Source organism: Passer domesticus, chromosome 10 (assembly GCF_036417665.1).
Source record: "Passer domesticus isolate bPasDom1 chromosome 10, bPasDom1.hap1, whole genome shotgun sequence".
Classification (NCBI taxonomy): domain Eukaryota; kingdom Metazoa; phylum Chordata; class Aves; order Passeriformes; family Passeridae; genus Passer; species Passer domesticus.
In genome coordinates this window covers 13,433,436-13,452,459 of record NC_087483.1, presented here as the reverse complement: position 1 = coordinate 13,452,459, position 19,024 = coordinate 13,433,436, and the positions used below count along the sequence as shown (strand labels likewise).

Below are 19,024 nucleotides of genomic sequence, written 5' to 3'. Positions count from 1 at the left end.
AAAGCATCTCTTAACATTTAGAAACTACTGAGCAAAAAACACACCCTATGCTTGTGATTTATTCAGTGCAGCCTTTCAGTTGTAGTTTTTTTAATGGGGTAGTTATGATTTAATCATGCAGAATAAAATTGCCATTTTAAAAGATCTTGCCTTTTAAATCAGGCCCTCTTTTTACCTGAGCCACGTTTAGTGTTGTTGAAACTTTCTCCTGTTTGGCCTCAACCGTCCGGAAGCTGAAAGCTCTCTCCAATACAGACTGGTCTATACCTGTCAACTCACAGATTTCCTTGAGTTCTAGCAAGAAAAAGCCAAGTGTAAATACAATCAATCCTTGCTTATTACTGCTTTTTCTTCCCCAAAACTACCAGCATTTCAGAAGTGTGGTATTTTCCCAAAATGCTCTTCAACAGAAGTGTTCCCCATTCACACTCTCTCCCCACCAGCCTGCCAAGCAAAGTTTTTAAAAACACGCACAGCACAAGGAAACAGAGCTACTGGTTTTGAAAGCACTTCCTATCCACTTATTTTTGAGAAGAAACTTTCCCTCCATTTATAGCAGACTACTTTACATAATGAAAAACTTTCAGATGAAAATGAACATTCAAAATACATCAGCTGCAAAAATATCACCAAATGAATCTGACACTAAAGGCAGAGATACTGCAAAAGAACAAAAATCCTCCACTGCAGAAAAAACAAGCAGCTACATAAAGGCACAGAACCATTTAACACTTTAGAACAAAGTGCTAATAAAGTGAGAAAAAAGGAGAAAATAATAATTTTTGGAATTTCAAACAGAACGATTGAAATTGCACAGAATGCAGCCCACAGTTGCCTGAGGGTGAGCTCTGGAAACAATCTAATTCATATGTAAGGATATTGTATGTCTGCAGAAACAACAAAATTAATAATGACTTCAGACAAATTAGTGGCTTTCTTCCCATCACTAATCTCATCTTACCATTTTTATCTTTGATTTTACTTTCATCTAGGCCATTTGCACGGGATTCAGGCTTAAATTCGATATTTCCCAATTTCAGAACGGCTGCCACTACTTCAAAAACCGACTGTGTTTCATGATCCATAAACCCAACAATCTGCATTGCATTCTGGAAAGGGGAAAAATAAAATTAGGAGATAAAAGCATCTACATTTAAACAGATCACTCTTGAAAAATCCACCATTTATCTGCAAAATTACAAATGGCTTATGAATGCTTCTGCTACTAAAAGTACCTGGTATAATTCCTATCCTGACAAATAAATTTTTTTAATACACAGGAGGTGTGAAAATGGAGCTGGCATTCAGTCCAGTCCACTTCTAGGACTCATTCAAAATTTGGGTTTCTGAAACACTGTACTTTTTTTAGCCACTTAATTTAGTTTGTAACCCAACCCAATTTTTCCCAGTCAAAAGAACAGGTCCTCCTGTCTTCTCAGACCGGTCACTTTTAGAATCCCCATTGGCACACACTGGGTAACAAGGTCCTGTATTCATCTCATCCCTAAGTACAACCAAGCAAAAACAGGACAGCAAATCATCTTGAGAATCATCCCAGTCCTTTTTCTTTCAACCTGGTCAGCATCACCTGGTTCCTGAGGCTCAGTCACTGCTGTCCTAAGCCACTACAAAATATAACTTTTCCCAGGATCTGACCAAGGCATCTGGGCTGTTTTCCCCCCCTTTTTTGTTTTCTTTTTGCTGGTTTCTTTCTGGTTTGGGGAAAGTTTTGTTTGAAGTGTTTTTCTTTTTTTAATTCTTCTTTGGGGTTTTTTTTGGTACTTTTTGTGTTCCCATAAGAATACTCCAGAAGCTTGATCCTATTTCCTAGCTGTATCTATGTTTCCCTGTGCAAATATGCTCTATCCCAGCACTCAGAAAAGGTGGCCCTCCCAGCCCAGCCCTGCAGGAACAGACAGACCAAGGGCCATAAGAAAGAACCTGCACTGGTGCTGAGTGCACAGCCAGCCCCTGCTCCTTCTTACCCTGACTGTTCTGAAGTTTGAAGCATCATCCACTCCATTCACTCTGGCAGAATCAAGGCCCAGGTAGTTGTATCTGCTGAAGTCCCTCTCCAGCTTGAGTTTGCCTAAAAAATCAAAGTATCATCAGTAATAGCATTCTTGTTAGTAGCAATTTTATCCCAGAATCAGCATTGTCAGGAATAGGTTGTTATTATTGGATTTTCTTCAAGGATCTTTTAATTATTAGCCTTCTGAATAAGAACAGGTTTTCAAATTTGTTTTTAATACATTGCTAAGCCAATTCTGACTCAGGTATCTAAAGCATATGCAGACTTCATATATTAACAATGATACTTCAACCATTAATTTGAAAAATGAATATCACATTTCCCACAAAAGATGATATGCATGGAATAAATAGCACATTAAATATAAAGAAAACTCATATGTGAACAAGGCACAAGGGCAATACTTACAGAGAAACTCTTCCGAGGCACCAGACAGGATCTGATAGAAAATGTGGAAGTTTCTTTCACCCCTTGGCTGCTTAACGACACGAGACTTCTCCAGCAGATCTAAACAAACAAACCAACAGAAATCTCACAGGTCAGGGACCGACTGCTGGAGCAAAACCCTTTAAAATGAATATAACCCTCCATCATTTTCTACTTCATTGCTTTATATCACCATGAGCAAACCAGAAGAGGGTGGGTATGAACCTTATCATAGTATATAATGTATCTCAAATATTTGAGCTAAGGGCAAGCCCAGTGCTCTGGTAAAGGCTGCAGTCTATGAGCTGCAAAGAGAATTCAGGTCAGGGAGGCAATGTGCTCAAAAGATGTTAACTGATTTACTGTACCATCACAAAATTAGGATTTGGTGGGGATGACTCTATGGGTGAAAGTTTGAAGAGGCAAAATCTTACCAGGCTAAGTGCATGACAGATAGGTAAATGAAAAGGAGAGACCAAATAAAGAAAGCATTTAAACCAGATAATCATGCAGCACTTTGTGATCCTCAGGTGTATCAGACTATGAAATAATTCCCAGTGGGGCTGACAGAAGCTCCATCCTGATATACTGAAAATGAAATGGAAAAGCAGCACTTTGAGAAGCATCACTGCACTGATGGAGTAGCTTGACAGGAAGACTGCTCTCAGTGACAGACACATTTCTAAGCCTTGCCCCACGAGAGCAGGAATCAGGGCAGGCAGCATAAGCAGACTGACTGGTAACACCTTGCAACCACTTCAGACTCAACATCATATTTGCCACGGAGGTGACAATTCAAAGGTTGTTCAGCCTGCACTGCACTGGAAGGCTGTGGTTCACAGCACTCCAGGAGAAGGAAGAGGAATGCAGTAAGAGAACGTCTGGACAGGTATGTGACCTGCTGGTTTTGTACAAAACATATGTTTTTTTCTTCTTTTCTCACTAGCACAACTAGTGAGAAAAAAACCAACATTTTTCCAGATAGCAAACACAATTCTCATGTGTTTCTCTTAAGCTACGTACATTCAGTGACATGGAGACAGAGACACTCAATGCCTCATTCCAAGCACACAGCAAAGGAGTTCCCCCTGCACCTACCATGACACACCCCACATCTCCCTGTGACTGGGGGCTAACTTCTCTCTAAGCCTGTGCAAGAAGAAAACCCTCAAAGGGAACTGTCACTCTTCAGAACACCCACAAAGCGAGATGAGGTTTCCCAAGGGTAGGACACAGCAAACACCAAGTCATTACATGGGGTTGTTAAACCCTTTCCCTTTCTGGAATATCTGGGGTGTATTCTACCACACCTTTTCTCAGATTCCCATTCCTGCTGAAACTGAGCCTGTCCCATTTCAGCAAGCTGGGAAGTTAGAGGGGGCACTGTGGCCAGCAACCTTTGTGCTGCCACCCCCTCACCCCAGTCCCATCATGGAGGAGCAACTGGGGAGCCCCTGGCACATCAGGGCTCAGCCTGGGGGGCTGAATCTGTCCCAGGGTTCCCTCCATGAACCGAGGGCTGCAATAGGTGTATTTCTATTTATGCTGGCTACAGGCAGTGCTTGGTGCCTGTGCTGCCCACTGTAATTACCTATTTACCTCCCTTCTCATGGAATAGGAAATAAAGGCCCTTCTGAAGGGTCTAAAGTAACTTCAACCCACAAAATTACATAAGTCTTTGGAGTCCCTGCTCCTGCTAAACTACAGCGAGTCAGGCTCAAAAATTGCTTTCTGCTCCCATAATTAGCCAGTGACAACAATGATAAAATCCAGACAGTATTTATTAATCCTCTGATTGTCTAATAGTAGGACAAATTTCAAGTATTTACAGTCTGAGAGAGGCTGATCCCCCATCCAAGTGTTAATACTTGGGCTGGGGAACGCAAGGTGAGCAGCAGGCAGTTCAGAGCTGTGCTGGCTGTGAAGGTTCTCCAGGCAAGTGTTGGAACAGATCGCAGCCAAATTTAATCTCAAAAAAATAAACAACTTCAGCTCCCACAGTGGCTGCACACACTTCAGGAAATGGCTGTATTCTCAAAGGATATTGAAGCAATGTGGTTTGGCTTATTTGGGTTTAAAAATATTCTACCCATAAATTTTCTCAAATGCTGTCATAAAAGCCCAGCTACACATCCTGGCAAAATATTGTATGTAAGCCTTCTAATTACATGCATGCCTTCAGCAGATTTAAAAAACAGGTTCCTGAATGTATTTAAAATTAGTTATGTTTAGGAGGATAATTGGTTTTTTCACCAGTTTATCTTCTTTATATATTTTTAGAAGCAACAAAGTTAACCAATTCACAATCAGTTTTCAAAAGTCCAAACATTCCATATTCTGTCAGCCTTCATAACTGAGGAAAAAAGCAGTCACTGTCAGAAAATCAGGTATTTTCCTTAACAAAGCAGCTGCTGCCAATTCTTTTTCAAATCTGTGTTTATTGGGTTTTTTTTTCTTTTCTTTCTGTTCACACAGACTGAAATCAGACTTGTAGGACAGATCCAGACCATCTGCCCACTTCTTCAGAAAACTTCTTCCCTCTGTTTGCCCTAATTAGCATTTTAATAAATCGACCACATATATTTTTCCTGATGCAACCACTGCACTGCCAGTAACTTTTGTGTGAGCTCCCACCCAATTGCCAGCTCTGGGGATCAAACACTCCAAAGAGAAAAGACAAAGCTGCACCTCAGACTGCTGCACGTGGCCCCTCGGTGATGGTGTTGACAGTGGAACGTGGGGACAGATGGTGCTCATCTATGTGAAAACCCACAGAAGCAAAAACCCCCCAAACTCTCTCTACATTACATTTTGTTACACAGTCTATGTGAATTATGTGTAGGGACTATGCGGAATTATCAGGAGAGCACATACAGAACTACATATGGTGTGTTTATGGGTTATCTCTGCATTATCTACTAGTGCTTCTGCTTCAACAGAAGCATTTAACTTGTTGCATGCATGAAAGCAAAAAAAAAATTAAAATGTAAAAATTAACTTGCGTTGGAAAACTTCAGCCTTGGAAACATTTCTGTCTGAATACCTATCAATTCAGATGACTCAAAATCCAGCTACAGGCCTCAGGTTCTGAAGATTTTTTTTTGTTATTCCCAGATATCACTGTTTAAATGCAAGAGATCTGTGTAAGCACCCTGCTAAACAATTTGACTTAACATAAAAGAAAGAAAAAAGATTCTGAATACTTTTGCAAACTCTAATGCACAACTTTATACTATTTTTTTTTGTTGTTGTTACTTGACCCATGAACTCAAGTCATCCAGAGAAATTTAGGATATTTGTATTTCTCTAAATATACTAGAAATCAAATCGACATTCAAGAAAGGAGCAAGTAAACACTAAAACAAAAAAATGACACTACCTTGGTACGTTTTAAACCATCCAGAAGTTTATTTTAGTCACAATCTGTTCACCTGGCCATGACAAGGAGCCTTTTAGCTGCTCAATTTACATTACCGAACATTTTGCAGTCACAGCAGCTTATTTCTACAGCCACATTACATTTTCTTTTTCCTACCTTGATTATCTAGCTTTCACCATAAAAAGTCACTGGTTAAAAAGTTTCTCATGAACTTTCCCCTATTATTCACACCAAGCTCATAGTAATGTTCTCTTGGATAAACTGATCCATAATTGTGTCAGTCAAAAACTACTAAATGGGCAGCACACGCATTGACAATGGCTGCATCATTTTAAGTGTTAAATCCTCCTTGCTCAAGTGATGAATGCTGTTTAAAAATTAGCTAATCAAAATGTTTAATATAATTTGTAGCTTGTTTTCTCAAACCATTCCTAGTTTAGGCAAAACCATTGCCTAAATGGTGGCAAATGTGCTAAGAAGAACAACAAGAGAAATGTTGCAAAAAGTGAAGATTTAAAACAAAACCAAAAAGAAAATTAACAAGAATGGATATCTCTTCCCATAACGTCTAATTGTCCAGTTTCTGCACTATTTCCCTAAGCAAAGAAGATTTCCAACAGCAATCACAGCTCAGGCTCTAGATTGCTCAGTAAGTGGGTAATTACTTCTGACTTTTAAAATGAACAAACAAGTAAAAAATAATTAGCTGCAAAGTTATCACTTTGCTAACTTCAAAAAAATACAAGTTGTGCCTTAAGTAAACATCATAGATTTCTTTCATGCTGTTGTTGAAAAAGATGGCAAAACCGGGTCCTTTCTTAATCTCTTGTTATTCGGGCTCTAAAGACATTTTGCTGATTAAAAATGGCTTTTCCAGATCAGGCATTGCATATCCTTTACTTCCCAACCTGCACCAATGTTGTCTCCTAGTTAATCATTTATCACTGAAGGACTTGGGCAGATTAGGAAAGATCACTGAATGCTAAAAGCCAGGTATTTTTCAGCAGGAAATTCCAGTGAAACACGAAAATTTAAGACTTACAAAAACTCTGGGAAAGATATTGTAAGATCCATGCTTTTCAAAAGGTCTAAACTATTGTGAAAGTGAAACATTTTGAGGTGCACTGTGCAAAACCCCTTCAGCCATCAAATTTAGTGCACATAAAACCAGTCACAAAACTAATGAACCAAGTGTGCACACAAACACTGCCTTAAGTACAAAACAGATGCAGCATCTGTGGACAGAGTCATACTTCAGAGCTGAAATAAAGCTATTGCAATTAGCACCTATTACTTCAAAACCAAACTTACCTATTTTTATGTAAGATATGTCTTATTGTGTAATTACAGGTGGAAAAGAAACTACCACTCTCCTCTCTCTCACCCTAACAAAGTAGTTATAATAAATGAAAAGCTAAGAATAATATTGACCTTTTCTGTAATTTATTTCCACAATATTACACCCAGCTGAAAACAACACTCCAACACTGCCTTTACTCATAAGTGCTCTGGAAAAAAAGCCCTCTGAGTGCATAAGTGCTGACAAGACTGTCCACTGCAGCAGCAGCTATTGTAAACACCCTGCAGGAGGGCAGAAAGAGCAGATACACCTCAGAGAGAGAGAAAATGTTTAAAAATGCCATTTACCTGTTTGCAGATACCACTTAAAGCAGCAACACACCTTTAAGCAGGGACTGATGTTTGCTGCTGAACAGGGATGGGATGCCTACAGTCCCAGGTGGCACCACAGCAAGGGTTTTGTGTTTAGCAATGCCCACAGGAGCAGTCTGGATTTCCTAACCCATGCACATGAAAAAGGTCACCTGTGAATGGATGGCAGCTGGCACCAGGACTGAGCACCCTCCATGGGCTCCAGCACCTCCCACCCACAAGGAAAATGAGCTGGGATCTTCACAGAAAGCTAACAAAAAGGCAGGACTAACAATTCAGGCTTACAGCACACCTCAGTCAGCCTTCTTCACCCTCCTACTCACTCACTGGTGGTGGATCGAACAAATGCAACACTTGCTGCCTTGTAGCAAGGGAGAAACAATTCCTGGCTGAAGTAAAATACTTGAAGTTGGCATAAATCACATTAATTACAAATTTTCCATTCCTAATTTTTTTTCTTTCATGATGATGTAACAGTATATCAATTTCCTTGGAAACCAGCACGGCTGGAAGATCTGAGCTGCCATACATGAAATGAGACTGCACAGATTTTACACTGTTCAAACACAACATTATCTTCACTTTGGGTACATACCAGTCCTGAATTTAGAGATGCCACAAATCCCTTCCATTTCATTATTTCCATTCTGATTTCAGTCAGGAGATTTACCCTTCTGTTTATGGCACATGAAATATTTTGGATCTGTCAGCTGGACATTCCCACTGGCTGCAAACTGGACAGGGCAGCTCTGGCATGATAATTTCACCCTCTAACTCCATCCTGAGAAAGGTTCCTCCCAGGTTAACCCTCTCATTAAGAAGCAGGAGCTCATTGAAAGGCAGCAGGAGAATGGCCCCAGGGCAGGTCACAGCAGCTTCAGCCACTCCTTGAAGGGTCACACAGACAGTGACCAGCCTTCCACAGAGCTTCACAGCATTCCAGAGCAGGGAAGAACAGACCATGTCAAGAGACATCTTTCAGCCTAATGGGTCTCTGCTTATCCACTTATCTGATAAAATTAGTAGCTTATCTTGGTTACCATCCTTGCCACCAGAACAACAGAGATGTTTCACTGTGTCTGCTCCAAGCCACTCACTACGAAATACATCTTCAGGCTGTGCCACAAAAAGCCACTACCTTAACTGATGTGTGGAAATTAGGCTGGCCAGAAACAACTCTTCAAGTTTAACTAAAGCATTATGATGTCATCTTCTCATCATATTAATACCAAACCAACAGACGGTCAGAAATCAAAGAATATTTATGAATATTTTCATAATCATACTTTGCCTTTTAAGGATAGGAAACTTCAGCACTACTTGACTTCATGCTTGATGAATTAAGACAAATCCTGATTTTGACTTAAACCAGAGTAAATTCTGAGGGGTGTAAAAGAATTTAGGCCCCCAATATCTTCAGAATGATGATGCCTCACAGAAGAACAAATGTTTTTATTGCAATGCAATGCTACAGATGTGTGGAAAATATTTAGGGCAGCACAACAAAATTTTTTCAAAGCAAATTTTCATTTGCTTTGAAAATGCAGAGAATTTAAAATTTCTTTGAAAGAGAGATGGATGGACTAGCAAATTTTGCAAACACTTAGTCAAAGATGAGATGTCTTAACGTGCTGCTACAGGAACTCAGTATTTACCTGTGACATACCCTGCCAAGGATGAGGCATTTCATAGTTCAACAAGTAACATCTTTTCCTCAGCAGGGCTTGCTCACACATCAGGTCTTTAATCTTACATTGAAATTAATCTCCTTGTTATTAGATATTTATTACATGTGACAAGACAGAAAGAATGTCTAAAACAGGCCCATTTTAGATGGATCCAAAAATATGTCTGCCCTTTGATACATATGTCATCACATCACTACAATTACATGTAATATTATAATTACACCATGCAGAGATTTATGGGGCAGATAAACTACAGAGCAAGTATTTGGATTGCCTTTTGATATGACACAATATTTTAATTACATGACTCAGTGCAGTACTTTCAAAGACAGACTGGTAAATGTCCACTCTTACAAAGGAGGGCTCATTTTTATGTATATATTTTGCATGTGAAATAAAAAGAAACAGCAGCCTTTTAGAACCTTCTTGTTCACATTTAATTATTATGAATATATTATGGTTGGCCTCTAATTTTGTTAACTGCCAAATGTCAAAGCTAATAGATAGCCATAAACACTTATATAGTGACTAATTTGAGTTTCAAGATCTACTCTGTCACAAAAATTAGGCTCTTCAGGCACAGTTCCAAAAGGTGATCTGGTTGAGAAAAAATGTCTGCCCTCTGAAAAAAGCCAAAACCTACATTTATGTGCAAAATTCCTCACAGTGTTTTTAAAATGTTTATGTTATATATGGAGAGTACAGTTCACCTTGGGTGAGTCTCATTATTTCACAACCAGTAAAATGCCAGTGGTGTCAAAAGTCACGTCTTTAGAAGCAGCAATGAATTTGGCTGAGTGGAATGAGAGGTCAAGGCTGGGTCAGTGACACCTAGTATAGTCACTCACTGCCCTCTTCCTCCCCTTTTAAAAATAAGAATACCAAACAAATATGCCTTTATATAGCACTGAGGAGGAATTTATTTTAAAAGCTGCACTTAAACCCTCAAAAGAAAAGCAAGTCAAAGCATTCTCAGCTGCCATTCAGTTCCCAGCCTTTTTCTTCCCAACAGAGAGCTGGTCAGAATTTCTCAATTGCTACAGGTGTCATAAAACAAGCTCCAAGGCCACCTTTCCCTCCCTAAACTCAACTGTTCATCCTCTCTCATTACAAACCTTTTTCTACAGTTTGAGGTGTATAAATTTATACAGACAGCTTTGGCTCCAAGTAAACATACTCATCTCATGGTGATCTCCAGCACACTTTCTATCACACTTGCAAATTACAAGCCAGTATCTGCCATAAATACATGACCCAGCAAACCCAATAACACATCTGATTCCAGGGATTCAAGAATAAAAAAGGCCCTCATGTATCCATATGCATCTGCCACCAGCTTCAGAGGCAATATAGACTCACATGCATCACTCAGTACCTTTGAAACAATGCAGTAAATCCAATATTCCTGTGGCTTACCTCTTCAAGTCTGTTTTCACTTCCTCTAAGATACGTTATTCAGCAGCACAACAGCAATAAAATTAAAAAGCAGAATTTATCACATGGAGAGTGATTCTATTAGACTAACACAGGTGATCTTTTCAATAATTTAACCATCTTCCTTTCTACAGAAAACATTTTAATCTGTGAATATGCTGATACCAAAATTAATACTCACAGTTGCTGATAACTCCCCCAAGTGGGTCACCCTTGAAATCAAACTCAATATCCATGTATTTTCCCTGTGAAAGCAACAGATTTTAAGATTATAATTTCTGTATAAGAAAAACTGCTCAAGACATTAAGTTGGTTGTAAGGTTGGAAGAGCAATCTGACAATTTCCTGTCAGATTTCTGCAAAAGAGAAAATTATCCAAATCTTCTAAGCCATTATCACAGCCAGGGATGTGTATGGAAACAGCTTTAATTGGGTCTGTAAAGCAACCCAGTGACTTGCTGGGTTTCTAAGGTCCTATGTATAATGTGCATTTTCTTTAAACTTCCACTGGAGTGCCAAGAACACCAAACAATCCCTGCAGCCATTGAGGTAGGGCCACGCTTATTTACTGAAGGATGCAAAAAGAAATTATTTAGCAGGAAGAAATGATCTTTTCTCCCTGGGAGCCGTGGCAGCGTGAAGCAAGGCAGCTGAAGGAGAGCCGCTGAGTCTGGCCCTAGGCAGCGGCTGGCAGCGAGCGCTGCTGGCGATCGCGGGACGCCTGTCCCCGCGCGTGTGCCTGCCTTGTAAAAGTGATGGATTTTTCCCGCTGAACTCTTTCCCTCTGAGCTCAGGAGACCAGAGGCAACAATTAACGGGCTGTCACCGCACAAGCGATTTCAATCCCGCAGCGCGTTTCCTTGACTCCGGCTTGACTTTTCCACATCGCGGAAGATCGCTCCGGTCTTTGGATCATTTTAATTTATTTGACAAGTGCTTAATGTAGTAACAGCTACATTTAACAGCGACAAAATGGACAGGCTGTGCAGAAAAGGCAACAGCAGTGCTGCTCGCCTTGGCAAGGGAGTTTAGAAAGATAAAAGCTGCTGGTGGTAATTCAGCCAAATTCCAGCCTCTGGCACACGCTAACAGAGGACACTGCTCACTGTGAGGAGCATGAGGCACTGAAATGGGCTGCCCAGAGAAGCAGGCCAGGCTGGACAGGGCTCTGAGCAGCCTGGCCCAGTGGAAAGTGTCCCTGTCCATGGCAAGGAGTTGGAACGAGATGGTCTTGAAGGTCCCTTCCAACCCAAACCTAAGATTCTGGACAAAAACAATCCATTGAAAAGCTTTGTGTTTAGATTTTGTTATTCACTGAATCCAGGAAGAGATTGGGTTTTGTTTATTTTTCTATTTTACTTTTTATTACAGAACATAAAAAACCAAGCACTTTACACTGACTCACTCGAAGAAACTTACTAATTTACTGGGTATTTTGTCAAGATTGACTTGACTCTACTTAAACTATTTTCTTTCCTGTACTGTAATTGTTCAAGGTTAATTCTGAGCTGATTGAAATTTCAGAGAGAAAAAATTTAAATCAGATAATTAAATTTTAATTCCCAAGGACTGGGACAGCTGGGTGCTTCCAAAAGTATTTTTAGCTCAGTGTTTATAAGAGAGGACTTGAAAGGCAAAATAGTTGTTAGTTCCACTTTGTCCTGGAAAGACTTCTGGGCTGTCTGCTCAATTTCTGCAATGTCATGTCTCATAATTGCAGATTTCCTAGCCTTTCTATTTTAAAAAAAAATATTAAAATCTCTACAGGTGCCCCAAATTTTGGCCCTGGCCTTGTGATGAAGACCCCTTTCTCTGTTCACAATCAGAGGCAATGAGCTGCAGAAGGAGCATTCACAGACATGAGGAACATCATCAGCTCTTGAGAATTAGAAGAGAAGGGGAGGAAATCTCCCAAGTGGAAAGAAAAAGCCACTCTCCAATCTCACAATGTCCAGCACATTTATCCATTTGCTTTAACTCACAACACACCATTCTCCCAGTGTATCGATTTCCCTACTCTTGTCAACCTCACACATCTCACAATATTGCTTTTCTGGACACAGGTGAGCAAGTGACAGAGTTGTAGTTAGCTTTCTGACTTTAGCAGGAGTAACTATGGTAAGTACTCACACTTCTAAACCTCTCAAATCTAGCATCAACTTTTCTGTTTTTTCAACTGACAATTCTGATGATTTTTCATTCAGTTCCATGCCCAAAAAAGCTTGAATTCAACCAATCGATTATAAAGAATTTAAGCAAAAAAACCCAAAAACATTACAAATGTTCATATTAAAAACTAAAGTTGCAAACACATTTTGAAATGCTATTGAAAGTAAATGGGAACCTAAAGTAGTAATTTTAACCCCAAAAAAATATACATATGAATGGAAAACAAGATCACATGGAAAGATCCACTTGCTAAGTAGACCACTTGCTGGACACATGGTCTCTGACACTAAAGCCACCAGCGCCAGAAAATTAAAGAATCCAGCTGCATTGTAATTATGTTTTCATCCGGTCACAGGCTGTCACATCCTAATTTTGGTTTTCTTTTTTAGCCTCTGCTTTGATATTCAATTGAACTCCATGCCCATATCAGAAACCAACAAGATTTCTGGCAAGGAGGTGAAACATCTTTGAGGAGGTGTCACGAACAGTGCCCTGCTAACACACTGGGGAAGAGAACATGCTCCTGTGCACAAAATTAAATACTGATTGTTGTAGGTGTTCACCTTCTTCAAACACCACAGTCCTCAGACGGCCACAAGAAAGCTCCCCAAATTATTCCTTCCCTCTTTATGAATGCTTGAGTGGTTGATACATGGCAAAACAGAAATAGCCAACCGCACGGCATGCTCCTCGAAAAGGACTGAAGGAAATACTTACAAATCTAGAGGAGTTGTCATTCCGCACAGTTTTGGCATTTCCAAAAGCTGAAGAGAAAAACACAACAAGCAAATCAGTAGAAAAAAAAAATTAAATGCTAAAATATCTAGGTCTGCTTGTACATTTAAAGGAATTACATTCTTCTGAGAAGAAATGCCCTGTTCATTGTATGGGCATCAGTCCCCAGGGACAGTGTGGCAGACATGATCACAAATTCCAAAAACCTATAGAAGTTAAAGAGGTTTTGTCTCAACACTTTCCTTGTTTTAAAAAGCTAAAGAAAAATATACAAGAGGAAATGGTTCCAAAACAATACTGTACCCATATTAAGCATATATCATTGGGGTTTGAATCAAGAAATTAATGATTTTATTACCCAAATAACTTTAAATACAGGAAATACTTATTTCTCTTCATTTCAGAGAAAGAAATGAATCCTAGTTCCCAGAATACATTAAAAGCTGGAGGCCAGAAGTGAGGAAATTACAGAATGACACTTAAAAATTGTTTGCATAGGACAGTTTAATCAATGCTTTGAAATGGATTTATTTCAAACCATTTCAAACTCATTAATCCTACCTCAAGCTCAATATTATTCAGCTGAAATCAGTCAGATGTGCTATGAAAGATTGTCTTCAGCTTGACCTAAACTAGCTTTCTGAATAGCTTGATTTAAATTTCTTTAGCTCAAGTTTCATGACACTGAAAATTCTCTGAGAAAGGACTTCCCAAGGTGACATTCAGATGGACAGCCACCATCTTAGCATGGGCAGGACAAGAATTCAGACAGGAGGACAATTCAAACTCTAAAACTCCCACATTGTCCAAGCACATGGAGTCAAACAGGAGTGTCCCCTCCATCATTAGGTACAGAACTCCTATTTCCAATAAGAGACTTTATTTATCCCAGTATTTATTTACATAGCGTATATATACTCGAAGATCAAGTCAAGTCAATGTTTTTTGGACAGAAATAAATACATGCCTTAAGGCTTCCACAAACTTGCATGAGTAGACTTATTCTTGACCAAAGAACTAGAGCCAAAATGAAAAGTTTGTTGATCCTAAAGGCCAGGATAAGTGAAAGAATTGTTTTTAAATCTTTATGCCCTGCAATAAATCATCTTTTCAACAACCAAATCTCTGAGCTGCATTTTCTTAAACACTGTGCTGAACAGTAAAGTCATTTATAACTGCATGGAGTCAAACACAAATGTTCCATTATAAAGCATGAGGCACATTCCTTCGTTTTCCCTAAAGTTCATTGTTTCTAAAAGTTAATTTACAGTAGCAACTGTAGTTTAATAAAAATAATCCCATAAGATAAATTATGCATATGTAACATTTATGTCATTTTCTTGCACTGCAGTTTGACTGAAACAGAACTACATAACCAAAGAAAAATAAATCTAACCACAAATGCTTAATTTCTTTCTAAAACCTATATAAGCAGCCATGCTTACTTAGTTTTTATTCCTTATGCAATAAGCCAGTGTCCCACCTTCCAAAAAAGCAAAACAGGCATTACCAGCACATCAAGTAAAACAAATAGTGCTTTGAAATGATAAGGCAATTATCATTTATCATCATAAAATGATAAGGCAATCTTCATAAGCTTGGCTGATTCCTCTTGCATTAAAACAAAGCTTCACAAACCAACAAGAAATCAAACTCATTTGGCAGTGCCTGGGGAACAATCTAGCTTTGGCAAGAAAAGCCTCAGTACCCACCATGCCATTTCTGTCTGGATCTGAAATCTGCTTCCAGAACAGTGATAAAACAACACAGCTCTTCTCTGTGAACCCAAAACAATAGAGGGTTGCAATCCCCCCATTCAGCTTTAAGGGGAACACAGCTGATCATCAAAGAAAGGCTTATCCAGCACTTCTATTATTGTTAAATGCCAACATTTCATCCTTTCTTTACAAGTCTTTGCTTACTAGTTTGTGTACAAAGACCATGTTTTAACCATCCACTTCCCAACTGCTCTCTGCCCAATTTCTTGCATTCCCTTTCCTTTTATTATTTTTCCTTACTATTCCCTCTGTTTTCACTTGCAGAGTCCTTGCCCCCTATAGGTTCCAATTCATCACATATAAGCAAGGCAATAAACAATGTTGACGCTCAACAGTCTTTACAAATACCACATATGATGTGGCCATAATGCAAAATTATCTTTTGACAACTGACTTTGCCTCAGCACCAGAACAGCTTTGAAAATTCTGGGTAAGACTGAGCCAGGAATTGACACAATAGATCTAAATAAGTCAGTGCCAACCAAGCAACTTCTGAATACAGTTATTAGACAATGGAACAGAACTTCAAGCTTTGAGGATCATATATCCTATCTCCAGGATTAAAAAAAAAATCCTGTTTCTGGCAGCCAACATCTTTAAATTTAAATTACTAATTAAAAAAATAAAAGTCTGTCATTGGAGAGCAGGAATGGCAGTCGTCAGGAAGAGCAGGCCAACAGTCACCAGATCCAAGAAACAATAAGTCTCAGGGAACAAAAGGCATGCATATGGATTGGCTTAGTTTTTTCTAAGATCCATTTCTTCACCCTTTTTTTTTTCCCCTAAAAGAGAAATAATGCCATACAGAGCTTGTTTGTTTACTAGAGACTATTATAATATGATTTGGAAGGAAATGAATCAGAGGGACTGAATTGAAGTCTTTTGATACAGACAAGCATCATCAAGGCAGGGTTAAGAAAGGGTAAGCCCCTGTGAGAGCAGCAGGAGGAGGCTGGGAAGCATGACCTAACTTCCTGAGCTCTTCCTTCATGAGGGAAACCATTTTCTTCTCAAGAAAGCCTAAACACAGCTGAAGAAAGTCCTGCAGATGTATTCACATAAATAATCTCCTATGGTTTTGGACACCAAATAACAATGCAACGTCATCAGACAGAGTTTTCCAAAGCAGCTCAGCTGGAACACCAGTGCACACACAGGTAATATGCTGGCACATACTCAGTGAGATTCTTACCTTCAAGGACTGGATTTGACTGCAAAAGTTGTTCTTTTACTTGATTAACCTCTGCCCCTTTTCCACACACAGCAGCTACATATGACATGACAAGTTTGCTTGCCTCTGTGGGGGAGAGCCAAATAAAACAGTGATAAGCATTGGCAAAAAGGCTGTAATGTGATTTTACAGACTAAATCTCCAGCACGTTTTCTCAATGCCAGACAGGAACTGTGAGCACATGCATTTCAGTTCTCCCCTGCACCATCTGGAAATGCAGAAGGAGCACACCCTGCTCTGAGACCCATGCCATTACAGCAGCAATTCTCTTGATCTAAACACCTAGAGCCTCTACCCAAGCTAAAAAAGCCACCACTGGATAGAGCACATAACTTTCTCCTTTTCATTTAGCCTCAGTAAGAGGCACTCTCCAAGGAAAGAACATTATCCCCTGCTGACACATTGGAAATGTTTTAATCTAGCCTGAAAATAAACAGGCCCAGGCAGTTTCAAGACACAAAACTCAATCAGTTTATATCAGCAGATACACAACAAGTGCAAAACACAACACTTATACACATATAATTACAACTCTAATCTACAAGCAACTGAGTAACTACAACATCACCTAACATGCTGCATTATTTTCTCTTTGAAAATAAAACCAACAGACAAAATGAAGCATCATTTAAACAATAAAACTAGTTTGGAGTTGCTTTTAATAAAATTTGGAACAATTTCTGGATTCTCAAAGCTGGGTTCATATGGGTGTCAATAACCCATGATAGAATGAAATATTAGATAATCCATCCAACCCTTCTGTTATTGCTGGTCAGGAAAAAGCAGCTGGAAAATGATTTGGTTTATAAAGAGAGTCCGCAATGGTTACTACGATGCAAGATAGTGAAATTTCAGGCAATATAGGCTGATATATAATGTAATTACTAACAGCTGGACACCCAATCAATTCCAGACTGTGGTCATTTAAAAAAAAATCATTACATTTGTAACAGATCTTCAGAGATCTGTTACAAATTTAAGTGTCTCATTTTAGGAAAGAACTGACAGATGAGACGTTATCCCTTAGATTTTGATTCTTCCTATTTAACCAAATTTGTTTGTTAGCATTATATTACTATCCCACGAGTAGAGGAAAATGAGCAAACCTGCCACACAGGAAGCAAGCAGACAGAAAAAAACTTTAGGTCTTTTCAGAAGGCTCCCATCTTCTTTATTTGTGCCTCAAACCCAGCTCTCATTTTTGACTCTGTTCTCTTCACAGCTTGGAACTACCCAATTATTTAATTTGAAATATTTCCTAAAACAGTCAACATCTTTAAGCACAAGCACTCAATCACTGAGAGAAACAAGCACTGAAGCAGCAAAAAAGCTATTATAATAGTTTACACACAGTGACTTCAATACAGGCTTTGAATATCAGCAAAAGAAAATAAAGGCCCTTTCTCTTATTAGGAAATCTGTTTGGTCCAAGAAAGACATCTGGAAGGGAGTGTTCACCCCAACATTTCAAAAAAATTTAAATACGCCCCTTATTCTCATGATGCACCATGTTTTCTTGCCCAATGTAACTATCAGTTAACATTAAAAACATACAGAGAAACAAGGACAAAATTGGAAGTAAATAAAAAGACTCAACTGATGACAGCTCGGTTTCAGTTTTTCCAGAGAAAAATGTCAAATATTCCAGCTACCAAAAATTTAAAACACAGTTATATAGTGTATCTGTAGTAAAAAGTTTGCTTCCTTAACTTCAGTAGCTTCCTACCCTCTCCACCCCCTATTTTGTACTTACCTTTACAAAAAAGGAATAATTCATATTATTTCCCATATGGCTATAAAAATTACAGAACCTGCAAAATCTCTATACAAATCTAAATCTACTATTTACATACAGAGAAGTTCAACAACTCAACCTCTGATTCACCTTTCAAATGAATAAATCAATAATATATGTGCCTCAGTTGTATGAGGTGCTTGATAATTCACAATTTGTGGAAAAGAAACCAAGGAGAGGAAATCAAGACATTAAATACCACCAGTCCAGGACTCTTAGCTAAAGTCTGAGCTTCTAGACAGAACCTCAAAGAGTCATATTAATAAAGAACTTGGGGTTTTTAAACTACACTTGTACTGAACATGCTTTTCTGTCATTGAACTGTAAATAAGGATTACATTACAAGGCTTCAAGACCTCTCAGTTGGGTGCCACCAATCACAGAGCACCAAAGATGATGCCTACACTTTATATGTACACAGAAGTCTTGGAAAGCAACTTCTTGTTGCCTACTTTGAGTCTTGCTCAGAATAAGCCCCACATATTCTCAGATGCAAAGGAAAAATCTCTCAAATTACTTGGAAGCAGATGTATGCCTTCCTACCTGCTGTCTCTTTTGCAAGTCACCTCTGTTTTAAATTGCTATCTGTAAAAATAACTGGCTTCTTTCTTTTTTAAGTTTTACCTAAAATGTACTGCAGTTATGCAATCCTCTCTTGGTTTCTAACCTTCCAGTTTAAAAACCAG

General features: G+C 38.9%; 1 protein-coding gene across 8 annotated transcripts in view; it reads right to left on the bottom strand.

Annotated features, from left to right (window-relative positions):
- The window catches only part of MYO1B (myosin IB), a 134,318-nt gene that overhangs the window by 39,184 nt on the left and 76,110 nt on the right, over positions 1-19,024 (bottom strand). For all 8 annotated transcript variants that reach the window (XM_064433860.1, XM_064433861.1, XM_064433862.1 and 5 more), the window contains 7 exons: positions 16,505-16,609; positions 13,517-13,563; positions 10,812-10,875; positions 2,441-2,539; positions 1,986-2,089; positions 962-1,109; positions 176-294 (listed from right to left, as the gene is read on the bottom strand). In XM_064433860.1, the coding sequence (XP_064289930.1) occupies positions 176-294; positions 962-1,109; positions 1,986-2,089; positions 2,441-2,539; positions 10,812-10,875; positions 13,517-13,563; positions 16,505-16,609 (686 nt within the window). The remainder of the gene's footprint in view (positions 1-175; positions 295-961; positions 1,110-1,985; positions 2,090-2,440; positions 2,540-10,811; positions 10,876-13,516; positions 13,564-16,504; positions 16,610-19,024) is intronic.